The sequence below is a fragment of the Cavia porcellus genome, unplaced genomic scaffold, assembly GCF_034190915.1.
Source record: "Cavia porcellus strain 051 isolate PalLab524CR breed Dunkin Hartley unplaced genomic scaffold, mCavPor4.1 scaffold_25, whole genome shotgun sequence".
Taxonomy (NCBI): Eukaryota; Metazoa; Chordata; class Mammalia; order Rodentia; family Caviidae; genus Cavia; species Cavia porcellus.
Window position 1 is genome coordinate 46,177,494 of NW_026947508.1, and position 14,772 is coordinate 46,192,265.

Sequence of the window (14,772 nt, forward strand, 5' to 3'; positions counted from 1 at the left end):
TACAGAAAAGGGACATCCAATGAAAAAGCATTAGTGCCAAGAGGGCTTGCAAAAACCAGCTGCTGAAGCCCCCAAATAGGAAACAATTTAGCCAAGTTTACCCAGGCCATTAACTTTATCCTAGCCCATTGTTAAACCTGGCAAGAGATGCATTAGAATCTAAGGCAAGAGCCAAGAAATTTGAGTCATAACCCTCAGGGACTTGATGTTTTACTTTGTTGTCCATTAGCATTTCTATTGTATGATTTTGTACCAAGCAAAGGGAAGTCTTTTATTCAAGCCTCTTAGAGATTTCCTGTTTGGATATTTGCTACTTGGCTACTTCAAAAGGATAGAAAAGGGCTGGGAGAATAAAAGTTGTGGAGCACTTATGTAGGGTTCACTCCATACCATGAGAAAAAAGAAGGAAGAAAAAGAAGGAGAAGAAGAAGAAGAGGAAGAAGAAGAAGAAAGAAGAGGGCAAAATCTTATGCCACACAACCTAGGCTGGTCAGTGGTGTACTCTCAAAATGGTGGGTATCACTGAGATGGCTGGGAAATAGGAACAGAGGTGGAGAACCAAGTGGCAATGCCTTAGCTGTTTTATCTAGCTGAAGAGGGTCTAGAAACCAGAATCTCTGTGGACCAGTTAAACCTCACCCCCATTACAGGAACCTTTGCTTATAATGTTATGACTGATACAATTTGAGCAGTTTAAAAGTTTAACTGAGAGACTCAGCAGGGAGTCAGGGTTCTTACTTTGTAAATATCCTCATCCTGGGCAAAGGAGGCCAAGGAGATTTTGTGAGTGCTACACCTGCCCTGGTGGGGCGGGGCAGGGTGGGGTGGGGGTGGGGGGGTGGGGTGGGGGTCGGTGGCCTGTGTACAGTATTAGCCAGGAGATGAGGTTTGTTTTCTCCTTTTGCTCTGGCTGCTACCTTGAAGTATTGCAGTGCCATGCCACCCTGCCTTGGAGTCAGCTGATCATGGACTGAAACCTCTAAAAAGTGTAAGTAAAATAAACCTTTCCTTCCTTCATTTTGGATGTTGGGTATTTTGTCCCAGCAACAACAGAAAAGTAACCAAGGCAGATGTCATCTGTGTTCATGGAGAATTATTTCTCATCTTGAAAAATCCCTCTTCGATGTGCCTTCAGATACACAAAAAAGAGTGGCAGCCTCTGTAGACTTCTTTCCCAGATAACTGTCTTGATCAGAAAGTCAGTGTCAGTGTGACATTCTGAAAAACCTGGCTTTTAAAAGTTAAAATTTCTGCACTTCGGAGCTAAAGGGTAAGAGTAAGAATCGAAGGAAAGACAATATATTTTTAGTTTCAAATATTAAGAACCTAATGGGACTTTATTAGAAGAATATACTGAGCTCTCTGCAGCAGCAGAATCAAATAAAGAGGTGATTGGCCGAGGCCCAAGAAGCTAGGCTCAGGGCAGAAGGGACCCAGAGGCCACACTCTTTCTCACCTTATGGTGGGGCTCAAGAAATTTACCCATGGGATACTGTGATTCAAGAAACAAATGAGGTTTATTAAAGTTGCAGTGGTCAGTCAGCTTAGGCCATTGAAATTGCTGGCTACTGGCTGGCTGGCTTTGATCCTTTTGTTCCCTTTTCTTTTCTTTTTTTTTTGTCTTTTTCTTTCTTTATCGGTACCGGGGATCGAACCCATGACTGCCTGCTTGCAAGGCAGGCGCTTATGCCGCTGAGCTAAATCCCTAGCCCTATACCCCTGTATGAGTTCACAAGGTCAGGGGGTTACCATGGATACCACCTTTTTGCAGCACTATTATTATTTTGGAATGTTATAACTTCTTATACATTTGGTTAACTGACACACAGAATGTGGGCACCGGGCAGTTTGGTCACCTTGAGATAAATCTGTTTGTTTCTCCTTTCTGTAGTTATTATGGCCAATTAAGGGACAAGAGAAGGTCTTTTCAAGATCTGGCCAAAGTTTGTTCGCTGTTTAAAATCTGTTAGCTAAACATCTAAGCTATAAACTATAGGCCATAAAATAAGTGAAGTTTTCAAAACTAGGGTTTAGGAGGTTACAAAGGGGAAAAAAGGGCAGAGAAAAGAAATCAAATAGTAGGGGTTACAAATGCCCCACAACCTTATGTTTGTGTGAGAAGAATTGGGAGAGGTGACAGCTGGCTATCATAGGAAACGATTTGTTAGCGGTCCTAGAGCAAGTTAGGAACAGATTCAGGGCTAGAAGTAGAATAATTTAAAATTATTAATAAAAATGGAAGTCTGGGTTAAGTATGGAAGTATACTTCATACTAAACTTCATACTAGTTACTATGCTATTCTTTTTTACTTCTATTTTAAAAATACTACTTTTTATAGAGGATAGATCAGAGAGGAATAAGTGTAAATATAGGAAAGTTGGTTAAGAACTCTGTTAGCTTGGGCCAAGGATGCAGCTCATTAGCCTAAGTGCCTGCCTAAAAGTCAAGGTGCTGAGTTCAATTTCCAGTATAAAAAACAAAAAACAAAACCTTTGGTAGCTCTCTAGGGGAGAAATGATGGTGGTTTGGACTAAAGCCACGGCAAAGGAAATGGAGAAAAGTGGACAGATTTGAGGCATCATAGAAGTAGGCCCCTAGGACTTGTTGGATTCAAAGTGGTGACTACGAAAAGAAAATCCAAGGAATTAAGGATGATGGCTAAATTTCTGTGACGACTGGAGCAGAACTGAGCTCTAATCTGGACATGTTCAGTTTAAGACTTAAGAAATTCTAGTGGGCACTTGGGTATGCACTGTCAAAGTCTTGTCATCAAAACTAGATGAGTACTTCAAGAAAGAAAATGTACGTAGAGCAGAGTGCCCAATTGTTATTTGAGCCATCTTTTCTGCATAGCCAAATCCTTCAGCTGGGCCTCTGGGTAGGTACTTCAGGCAGGGATCACAACCATTATCTATCTATGGTGAATCCCCTGGAATGTAAAGCCAGATTCATCCTTTGGAGACATCTAAGAAGTAATCAAATAAGACTGTTTAACAAGCATCAAAACTTCTCCTCCAAAGTAGAGTCTTTGGATAACCAAGTAAATGATGAATTCTAAACTATTTTGATACTTCTCTTTAGAGGTATCTGCAGGGCCAGGTTTTAAGCCTGGGGAAACTTACCAAACCGACTTTCAGATGATATAGGAGTGTTTCATGTGGTAGACCACAGTATTTTAGCCTCTCTCATAAGGAGATGGCATCTATCTTCACACCTCTCACCTTAAAACTGAACATGACCATGTGACTTGCATTAGTCTATGGGATATTAGCATATCTAGTTCAAACAGGGCCTTAAGAAGTACTTGCTGGGAAAACTTCTGCTGCCACATAAAAAGGTCTGGGCAGACTTCTGGAGGGTGAGATCATAGGAGAGAGGTCACCTGGGCTGACATCCCAGACATGAGAAATAAGCCAGCATAGACCAACCAAACTTAGTGGAAGAAACAGAATTGGGAGAGGTAATAAATATTGTTGTCTTAAGACATTAAGTTTTGAAGTGATTGCTTATGACCTTAGAAGACAATTAACTCTTACCAGGAATCTAAAGGTGGTTAACAGGTAGATATTCTCTTATCCTTAATCTTCTTGGGAGATTTGTATTTGTACAGCCATCAAAGGTTGGAACTAAAAGATGAAAATTTAGTTGAGGAATGTAAGCAACAGCCAGTGAATAGTGGGAGATATCTGTAGCAGAAGTGAAATTTTTCCAGGGTTCCTGAAATAGCTCCACAAAGGTGGCTGGGGAGGGAGGGGGTGTGATTTGGGTTTCCCAGTTATATGTTCTCATAGATTTATGTATCTTTCCTTCAAAATACTTTGAAAATATATTCAAGTGATGATTTTACAATGTCTAGACTAAACTATGAAGCTATATGCTTTATAAAGACAAAGTCAAAGTCATGCAGCTCTGATTTGCCACTGATTGTACCCTGGAACACAGAGGATACTTTTTTGTTGAATAAATTAATGAACAAATTTGAGTTTTACCTATTTCATATAAGGAACTCAAGCCCTTAAAAAACATCACATAACACTATTTGTATCTCATGGGCCAGCTTTTATATGCAGGTCCAAGCACAGACTATTACTTGATTCTTTAGCTGTGGTACATAGTCTGGCATAGGCTTCAGATGTGGTAGCAGAAATCGATGAGATCCCAAAACACTAATTTCTGTAATTCTTTTCTTTCTCCCCAAACTGTTGATAAAGTCAAGTAAATATTCTTCAGACTCTCCAGGAAACTCAATATCCAAGGAAGAACGTTTGAGGCAGAAGCAGATGATGAGTGGATAGTCAGGTCTGGAAGATGCTCATATCATTCTCAGTTATAAGGCTACAGTCACAATGCAATTGGAAACCAAGAACTCAGCTGAGGTTAATTAACTCTGAAGAGCCTTTGAAATCTGTCACTATCAGCATCCATCTACTTTTCATCTGAGATATTATCTCAGATGATATTATGAAGATGAAAATTGAAAAAGCATGATTCAGACGGAGCTGCATTCAAATGATGCTAACAGGCACTTGGCCATGTTAATGTTTCCAGGTCTGTTTCCTTGCCTACTAAACTGGATATCTAAGAAGTAAGATACCATATTCTAAGCACTTTCATTAGACTATAGGTACCTTGAAAGCAGGGACTATTTCCTCTCATCTTCATTTATCCAATATTAACAGTACTAGGCCTATACTATTCTGTAGTTACTCAGAACAGGTGAATTTCCTCTTCATGGTGATTCAAGATACACTCCAGGCACCATTATTTTTATACTGTTAGGCTGATTAGGAGTTTTTCTTCTTCGTGGGTCTCAAACTTTCCCTTCAATAAAATAGAAGCCTGGATAAGATCTCCAAGATCTTTTACAGCTCTAATATTTCATGGACCTGTGCCCATTCAGTACACTCTACTCACCGCTGCTCCTAGAAACTAATAATGCTACAAAGAAGACAATAACAAGTCACAAATCACTATTTACAGATACACCTACATTTAAAACATTCTATAATATAGCTACAATACTCAGGCCTACTTTTCCTTTTAAAAGGTCAAACTTATTTTTTTAATCTTTATTTGGATTATTCAGGGAAATGAAATCTGGGACAAGTTGCACTAACATGCATTATACAGCTTGAACCTGGGTGGCTAATTGCACAATTACCGTGATTGATAAATGCTGCACTGCAATCAGCTGGAAGCTGCTGCCTTCTTCTCAATGAGGTCACAGAGGAGGGCTGGGGTATTGCCATCTAACAAGCAGGTCTGTTTGTTGGATGAACATTAAAAGATTTTGCCATTATAATATTTTAAGTCTTGATTCTATTTGTTGTGAATATGCTTGCTCCTTGAACTGGCTCGTGAATTTTAAAAACTAAGTTTTTAAATACAAAAATTCAGCCTTTGCTTGGACATGCTGTAGGAGAGAAAAGATTATTCGCTACAGGTACTAAAACATCTAGAAGTTATGAAGGTATTGGTCTAGTACTAGAGTACATGGGTATTATTACTAGTACTCTAGTAATCCTAGTACTAGAGTACATGGGTATTATTGTTCAGACAAAATAGTAACCATCCATGACACTGTGTACAATTTTATAATGTAGAAAGCACAAGTATAGCTGTTGCTCTGGGAAGGGAACATATTTTGTCATAGAGAAGTTAATCTAGTCACTTTCCTAAAACACCTCAGTGCTGGAGCATGGAGGCTGCAAAAAGCCCTGTTCCGGGAACCAGATGAAAATGGCCCAATGAGGGCCGGGGATTTAGCTCAGTGGCATAAGCGCCTGCCTGGCAAACGTGAGGTGTGAGTTCAATCCCCAGTACCAAGAAAGAAAAGAAAAAGAAAGAAAGAAAGGAAGGAAGGAAAGAGGAAAGAAAGAACAGGAAGAAATAAAAAAGAAAAGAAAGAAAGAAAATGGCCCCAGAGAGTCAGACACAGGGAAAGTCAGCACCTGGCCCTCAGAAGCACTAGGCATTTTGTGTTGAGGGCTTTGGGATCCTGTCACCTCAGAGACTAACTCTACTTTCCTGAGCTCACCTATCACTCAGATGAGTCTGAGTTGTTGAGCAATGTGTAAACAGATCAGAGACATAAGTCTTCTCTCCAGTGGATTTAGAATCTGATGCCCGGAGATTGAATCCTAATGTGGCTCTCACACTCACCAGCTGTGTGATCTTGGCCAAGTCTCTAACTTATTTGCATCATATTTCTCTAAAGAGATGCAATAAAGAATGTTTGTTTAAGAGCATAGACCTTGGAACCCACTAGCTGAGTCAGAACCCCCCAGCTCTACCATTTACTCATTTGTGACCTTAGGCAAACAAGAACCTCTCTGTGCCTTTGTTTCTTAACCTTTAAGCGAGGTTAATTATAGCATCTCCCTCACAAAGATGTTAGGAAGAAAAACCAATTAATATACATAATGTCCTCAGAAAATGTGTAGTGTAAAGTCAGCATGACATTGTGTTAGCTAAAACAACACTGGGATGATAGTTATGGTCTCTGAAATCAGGTTTGTTTTGCAGATCATATTGAAATGGTAAGGGGAAAAAAAATACCACAGAGTTATAAGTGCCTGAAGGGATGTAAGACCATCCAAATAAACCTTTTTATCTTATAACTGGAAAATCAAGACTTTGAGAGGAGAGCAACCAGACCAGAATCACATCTGATTAAGTGGCAGAGTCGAGGTCTCCTCAATTCCAGTTGCAATTCTGTTCTCTGCATTGCATCAAAGAAAGAACATCTGGATATGGTTGACTGGATAATCCCGTCAGTTAGTCAGTGGACTCGCTGCCAGTGAATGCACTTTATTAAGATGATGAGCTGCAAGTAAGATGGAGACAACTGAGGAGAGACCACATACACACACCCACACCCACAGACTTTTGAGGTAGCATGTTAGCACAGGGAATAGAAGGCTGAGGGTTCAAGATATGATGAAGAAGAAAGATTTTTCAGGAATCATTGCCAGCTTCATAGCATTATTTAAGTAAAATCAGCTGAGTTCCTATACCCACAGCAAATTACAATCATCAGCAAATCCATTCTGACTTCATAGTATCTTTTTTTCCCCTCCAGCTGTTTAAGAAGGCTGTTTGGTAGACACCAATGTGTCATGTTCAGGAGAGTAGTTAGGATTGAAATCTTGGAGTTCAATTTTCCTAATTTTCCCTTAAATTGATTCTGCTTTGAATCACGTTTCCTAGTTGACTGATCAGGAATAACTGGCAGATTGGAGAAAAGGGTAGGATAGGAAGAAGACTCTATGAAAATTGCAAATGGAATTAAAGGGGGGAATTATTTGACCTAGGGAAGAGACAGGTCCCAGGGACCGTGCTTCCTGTTCTCAAATCACTTAAATATGTCACATGGCAGAAGGAACAGAGGCAGAGAGGTCAATCGTGACACTGGAGCTGAAACAAATTGGGGCAGGGGAGGGAGCATTCCAGGAGAAAGAGCACCACATGAACCAAAGGGAAATTTCCTAACTATGAGAGCTGCACAAAGATAGTGTCAACAATCAGCTATGATCCTTGCCTGGAATGTATGTGTTACAAGTGATCTAGATGTGAGCCTGACAGCCACTTGTTGGAGATGGGAAGGTTGGAACTGACCAGTCAGACTAGGTAAATGAGGGCATCAACTCTAAGATTTTCAGGTTCTTGGAGTCTAAGAACCAGTGATCAATTCCATGCAGTTCCCAGGGTCAAGAACTGGCTGGAAAGCAATAAAGTCAGAAACTCATGATCAGTTCTTTATGTCTCTGTACATTTCTCTTTGTCTTTTTCTTGCACTCATTCATTTGTTGTTTGGTAAGCAGAAACCTTTGACATTTTGCAGGAGATAATTTTCTTAAAGTGTGTTTCTGACTCAGTCTTTGTTCCTTTAGCATCACTAGAGAGCGTGATCTCTCTGGAGATTAGCACTGGCCTGTCACCACAGCAACTGCCTAGGCCCTGGAGGCATCCGTGGTAACAGGCGGAGGGCTTTGCAGTGAGAGCACGCCCTGCAGGGAGCCTGAGAGAAACAAGAAGGTTGTACTTTGCCAAGCTTTCTTTAATAGGATTAGCAATGCAAGTGGGCCTCACCTTACATATTTGGCCAGCCCCTGAGTGATGTGGGTTTGTCAGATTTCGGTAAATGGAGGAAATCTCATTTCATAGGTAGAAGACAGACTCTTTTTTTCCAAGTCTCCATATCAAATCCCCCTCATAAAATGCAGTTGTCTTTTGCACAGGAAATTCTCCACCCATTATGCCATGTCCTGTGCTGTCAGTCTGCTGTTCGATGTCCGTAGCTGGGGCCTAAAGTCCAAGGGCTGGCAAAGAACAGTAGGAACTCAGTTTACTCAGGGGTGGGAGCGGTCAGTGTGTATCAGGGAGAAGCAGGTGTGCATGGGGGCACAATGAGGGGAGGTTAGAAGGGCGGGTCTTGCTTAGCATGAGCAGTTCTGCTGTAGCAGCGGTGGAGTGTCTGAGAGACGCGTGTTCTTGGAGGTACCCAGGATGGAAGGGTCTTTGTCCAGCGAATCAGACATCTTTTCACAAATGGCATCCACCAGGCACTCAAAGGCCTGCCTCACACTGATGTTCTCCTTAGCACTGGCTTCAAAGAAGTCAAACCCTAGGAAGAAAAGAGATACAGGTATGGATTTTTCCCATCCCATCAGCTGGAACCCTTTTGTGCCTCCAGCCAAGCACTCTGGATCAATTTAGCTAGTGCTTGGAAGTGAAGCAAGAAGACCTAATTCTATGGGCAAAAGATTCTGCTTCAAAGAGACAGTTCAGAGCAGGGGCTATCTGCACTGGTTTTATGAGTCAGTCTCTACTACTGACCAGCTCTTTAATTCTGGCTCTTAACTGTCTTTACAAACCAATTCTCTGATTGGAAATATGATACTTTTACCTACCTCATAGAGTTATTTCAAATTTGAAGCAAGATAAAACATATGAAGTATATAGCCCTAATCCTGACACAGAAGGGAGATCATTAGGTGTTTGCAGAAAGACTGAATACATAAATACATATGCAGACACATTCTACTTTCTAAAACATCGACCACAACCATAATCTTATATATTCTGCATGTCACTTTGGAGGAAACAGTGTCAGTCATACCCTCTTCATGTCATTAATACAGACACTGTGGCTTAGGGAAGAATGCTGGCTTGTCAAAGGTAAGTAAAAACACCATTATGAGAAGCCCAAGTTTTAGACTTTTTGAGCAGGATTTTCTTTTTCCTCTGCTTCTCATTCACTCCAGCCCCTTGCCAGCTCTAATCTGGGCTTTGCGAGACATCTCAAAAGCCATAATAAACAAGACAAGCTTATTTTCTCTTTCTACTACAGATATATTGGCTTATCTCCATTTGGTGGGGTTCCTCCCTCCTAAATTCAACCAGAATGATCCTATAGGTCTTTCTTTTCCTTGAAGAAGAAAAAAAAAGATAAAGGAAAACTGCACCTAAAATGTCCCACTTCCTTGATCTTTTTCATACCGAGACCCTTAATGATAGCTTAAGGGACAAAACCTAATTGTCCCTGGACTGACCGGAAGAGAGCCAGACACCAGTCCTCTCCTGTGAGTCGGCACCATTTGTGGACTGTACGGGAGGAGAACAAGAAGCTAAAACCTCCTGTGAGTCAGCACCAGGAAGGCCTGACTGAGGGGAGAGCCAGACACCTACCCCTGCCAGCACACAGGCAGCACAGGCAGGGAGACAAGAAGCGCCAACATGTCCCCTATGCCACCAAGTATCTGGCTGATCCAGAGAAACACAGGCTGTGATGATAGCTAATGAGGTGAAATGCAATTTAATGCTTGCAATGTTTAGTGTTTTACTGACTTTGCAGGTCTAAAGCCCATAGTAGGATCATCTACTCAGAGGATAACAATATGCAATGTAGCATCTACGGGGGAATCTCCTTCTATAAGGTGGCAGCCATTGTTATTTTCCTACTGTCTTGTTTCAAAACCTGTATCATTCTCATTGTTTTGTTTGGCTGGGTTTTATTCTCTTTTATCTTGTTTGATTTTGTTGCATCTGATGGCATGGACTACTGTCTCAAAGATAACAAGATATATTATGTAGTCATTTTAGATTTACTATTATCTTGTTTTGAAGTCCTGTATTGCATTCATTGTCTTGTTTTTATTGGTTCTATTCTTTTTCTGTTTTATTTGATTTTACTATGTCTGAAGGTATGGGCAACTATTATGAAGACAAGAAGAGGCATTATGGTAATCACTGTTGATTTCCTATTATCTCGTTTTGAAATCCTGTGTTGCTTATGCTGTCTTATTTTGATTGGCTTTATTCTGTGGGTTTTTTTTTTTTTTTGGCTTGGTTTTATTCCCTGTAAAATAAAATTTTAAAAAAGACTCAAAACAAAAAAAACCCTAGTAGCCTCAAGATCTCTCCTGATTCAGACAAAGTGGGTGCCTCCCACCTAAGAATCCTGGCCAGCCTGGTGGCAGCTCTTAGAAGCATAAACTACCTTTTCCATCACGTTCCTGCCTCAACAACTCTCTTGTTACCTTCCTTCCAGCCCTTTATTTCTGCTCAAAACCCTTTCTCTTCCCTGTTTCCATTTAGTTTATTTTCCCCTTATGTTACATGGATTTTCTCTGAAATCCATAATTTTTTTTTTTTTGATCTTTTTCATTTTTATCTGTACCGGGGATCGAACTCACAACTGTCTGCTTGCAAGGCAGGCGCCTATGCTGCTGAGCTAAATCCCCAGCCCCAAAATCCATAATATTTAATGAGCACCTATTCTATGCCAGATGCTGTGCTATGTTTACACATATCATCTTATTTAATCCTCATACTATCTTTTCAATTTATAAATGAGAAAATAAAGACTTCAATGGATTACATAACTCACCCAGGCTCAGATGGCTAAATCAGTGGGAATTGAGTTCAGACCTGATTTGTAGCCCCTAGCTCTCATTCCTTCCTCTCTCTCCCTTTCACTCAGCATTTCCCTCCTCTTGATCATATTTTTTTTTTCAAGTCTGTTTGCTTTGATCTGACTGCCACAGTGTCTGAATCTGGGCAAGTCACTACACCTGTCTGAATTGCTTAACCTCTCTGACCCTCAGACTCCTGTCTGTCAAGCAGGAATAGTGAGTGTCTTTCTGCTGAGCAGCTGGGAGGATTGAATGAGACAGTGGATAAACTGCTGTATGAAAGCTGCCTGCTATAATGAGTTCCTTTCTGCTCTGCTTTCATCCTGCTCCTCTCACCTTTACCTCCTTTTCCTTCTCCCACAGAGGAGGGGTCTCTTTCTTCCCCTCATTATCCCACTATCCACAGAGTGGCCTGAAGTACCAGGTACAAAGCTCCTCTTCCCAGCCCTCCCAGCTTGAAGGCACTCACAGTTCACAGCTCCTGCCAGCCCACCTCCTGCTGGCAGCCTCTCCTGCAGCCTATTTCCTGACCTGAGAAAAGCAAAGTGCAGAAATGCTCCTAATTGTGGACCTGTGATGAAAATGGCAGCGGCTGCTCATTATCCTAAGACTGTGAAAACCCAGTCAGATCCACCTTCAGCATACACCTTTTCCTTAATGAATATCACAAAAACTCTTTGACTGGCTATCGGCAAGTGGCAGTGTCTGGAGAGGTGGAAGGAGGAGGGTACTCGTTAGGAAAAGGGCGAAAAAGTAAACCAGTAAATAAGCTAGCTTTCACTATAAATCCCTTCTGAGGAACTGATAAGGGGAGGACATGCCACATTTTACAGGTGTGCAGTGAGGAGAGAGGCCCAGGTGTCAATCTGCATTTGAATTCAATATCTATCAGCTAGTACTATGTTTCCCTGAAAATAAAACCTAGATGGGAAATAATTAGCCTTGTAATTAGAGATCAAAACTGCCAGCCCCAATCTGCCTATCCTTGCCTTACCTGCCTTCTCTATAGTCTTGCTCAGTGGCTACTCTGTAAGGCAATCGAAAACCCAGGTCGTTAGTGAGCACTGACACTGTGCAACGTTTTTTTTTTTTTTTTTCTTTTCTTTTTTTCTTTTTCCTTTTTATCGGTAGCAGGGATCAAACTCACGACTGCCTGCTTGCAAGGCAGGCACTTAGGCCGCTGAACTAAATCCCCAGCCCCTGTGCAACGTTTTTTGTGGAGTGCAGGGATCTGGAGAGACTGAACCTACTTGTAGGGAAGGCACACTAATGAGTCTCAGTTTCTCACTTCTGCACAGGCTTTTACAAAAGCAATTTAAAAATAATCTTGTGATATGGGGAGGGCAAAGGAGGGCTTATCGCTTGTAACTGCAGATAGAATAACTGAAGCTCAGAGACGGCATAAATAAGGGTTTTATCTTTATGCCTGTTTGTTTTGCTCTCAGTTGCAACAGTGACAGACCAAGGTATAACATTCAAACCCAGTTCAACGAACCAGAGGTCACACAGGAATGCAGGAGAAGGAGGGAATGGAAGGGGAGGAAAGGGCAAGGGAGTTTCCTTAAGTCAGTACAAAACATGAGCCGTTAGTGTCAGAACTGAGCAAAACTCTTCATCTAACTTCAGGTCTCAGCTGAGATGTGGCTCTTTGTTTTCCCATGCCTCCCTCCACCACAGCACTTGTTATGCCATGTGGTAAAGTGCATTTGACAGGGAGCTCGCTGGGCAGGGGCTACACTATTCTTCAGAGCCCCAGCACCAGTTAAGGAACAGGTGCTCTGAGTGCTTGCTGAATAATGGACTGGGAGCAAGTACTTACAGTGTGTTTGAGGGGCTGCAGACACTGGGGATCATTACTTCTCACCTCAGTAAGCATGGCAAGACCCCACGTTGGGCCCTGAGGATACTGAGGTGAATCAGATATACAGTGGTGCCTCGGTTTATGAACTTAATTGATCTTACAATTTGGGGGAAGATGGCTGCATCTGTGCTTGTGTAGGGACAATGGTTGTGTTTGTCACCCAATGTGGAGTTTGAATTGAAGCAAATTTTTGCCATATATTTTTGTTTGTGAACCAAGTTATTTGCCAACAGAAGCATTTGTGGACTGAGGTATCACTATAGTTCCCCTCTTGAGGAGCTGCTGCTCTGACATGGGAAAAGGACACATGGACTATAATATAAGTGCTGAAGCAGTGTTGAGCCAAAGGATTGTTGGGACACACAGAAGCTACTTTGCCTAAGCAGACAACAGCTAGAGAAAGACCTGTGATTGCGAGTGTATACATGTCCACATGCATGGGTAGCACACTGGGCAGAAGAAACAGTATAAGCACAGAGAAAGGGGGTGAGAGGAAGCCTGCTAGAAGGACAATAGCAGTTTGTTATCATTACAGCAAAATAACCAAAGCTGTGAGATATAAGTTCATAAGAAAGCAATCATGAAGAGCTCATAGGTCATGTCAATGAGGTATCTTCACTATCATCTTAAAGGTACCCAAAGCATGGGAACTTTCATTCAAGTTACCAGCTCACAGGTCTAGTCAGCACAAGGATCTCTTGTTTAGCAGGACAGACCCCAATGCATCCTCACCCAATTACTGTCAGGCTCCTGAAGGCCCTTCAGGTAACCTTTTTCTCGGCTTTATCAGTAAAGGTTCTCAGGAGCACAGAATCGAGTGCACATGAAGATGACAACCAATTAAGCAGAACAGCCACCTCCAACTGAGACCTTTCCTCCCTCTAATAGGCTTCAGAACATTAAGATTTCTGCAGTTTTTAATGGAGTACTTAACTGAATCCAAGATTCTCTTCTACCCTCAAAGTGCTTTTTTCCTATCCTGTCCAAAGGCAGCCATTATAGATCCAAGACTGAGTCCATACTATATGCCTCTGAGCCAGATTTTAGGTTCTACTCAGAAACCTGTAACTAGCTAAACTTCATGCCCCAACATGGCTCTAGAAATTTCTCTACTATCGTATACTCAAATCCCTTTCCTATTTTGCCACCTCTTCATATCTGGTGATCTGCAATCTTCAACTTACACCCTTCTGGTCACTGATAGTTTTCAGTATCATGTGAACAATTCACTCAACACATTGCTCTTATTATTTTCTCCAGTGAGTTCCTCTTGCATTTTGCTTCAACTATGTCCCTGACTTATCACTTCAACTGTCTTGACTTGGATTTGTGTCACTGGGACTGAATGATGTCTGATTAATTTCAAATCAGCCTCATATCTTAAAACCAAAGATCCTTGTGTTAGTTAGATTTTTATTACTACAACAAAACACTAGACACAGCGTACTGATGAAGAGAGAGGGTCATGTGGTTCACAGTTCAGAAGACTCAATGTCCAAAGGACCTCGGGGCTGTATGGTCAGGGCTACTTTGCTCTACCATCTCATGGCCAACAGCAACAGCAGGAGTGGGTGTGGCAGCAAGAAGATTATGTAGCTTGAGCCAGAAAGCAGAGAATTGGGGAGCCAGACTTTCTACCTTCATTAAAACCCTTTCAAAAGAAGGTAAAAGATCCCACAAACTGCCTTGTAAGGGCACATGCCCAGTGACCCTAAGGACTTCCTGTAGAGCTCTACCTCAAAGAGTCCACTTTCTCCACATTCTGCCACTCTGGGGACAAAGCCTTCAATCACCATGTACCCATGGAGGACACACAAACCACTTCCAAATCACAGCAATCCTGCCTGGCCCAAGCCTTGGCTTTATCACCCTGGCTCACATTATGCTCCAGAAACAGCAAGGCTTTCTCATTTTGTATCTTTGCTCAGACTGTTACTCTCTAGCTTAGTGGTGGTAAACCTTTCAGAGACAAATGCCCGAAGTACAACTCAAAA

General features: G+C 41.7%; 1 protein-coding gene and 1 long non-coding RNA gene across 3 annotated transcripts in view; one reads left to right on the plus strand and one right to left on the minus strand.

Annotated features, from left to right (window-relative positions):
- Positions 1 to 268: 268 nt before the first annotated feature.
- Positions 269 to 5,303, plus strand: LOC134472817 (uncharacterized). Its single transcript, XR_010042796.1, has 3 exons — positions 269 to 512; positions 925 to 988; positions 4,213 to 5,303. It is a non-coding gene; the product is annotated as an uncharacterized LOC134472817 (long non-coding RNA).
- Positions 5,304 to 8,039: 2,736 nt separating this feature from the next.
- Rab3b (RAB3B, member RAS oncogene family) overlaps positions 8,040 to 14,772 on the minus strand; it is an 88,020-nt gene continuing 81,287 nt past the window's right edge. For both annotated transcript variants that reach the window (XM_063235193.1, XM_003463066.5), the window contains exon 5: positions 8,040 to 8,627. In XM_063235193.1, the coding sequence (XP_063091263.1) occupies positions 8,440 to 8,627 (188 nt within the window). In that variant the 3' untranslated portion in view covers positions 8,040 to 8,439. The remainder of the gene's footprint in view (positions 8,628 to 14,772) is intronic.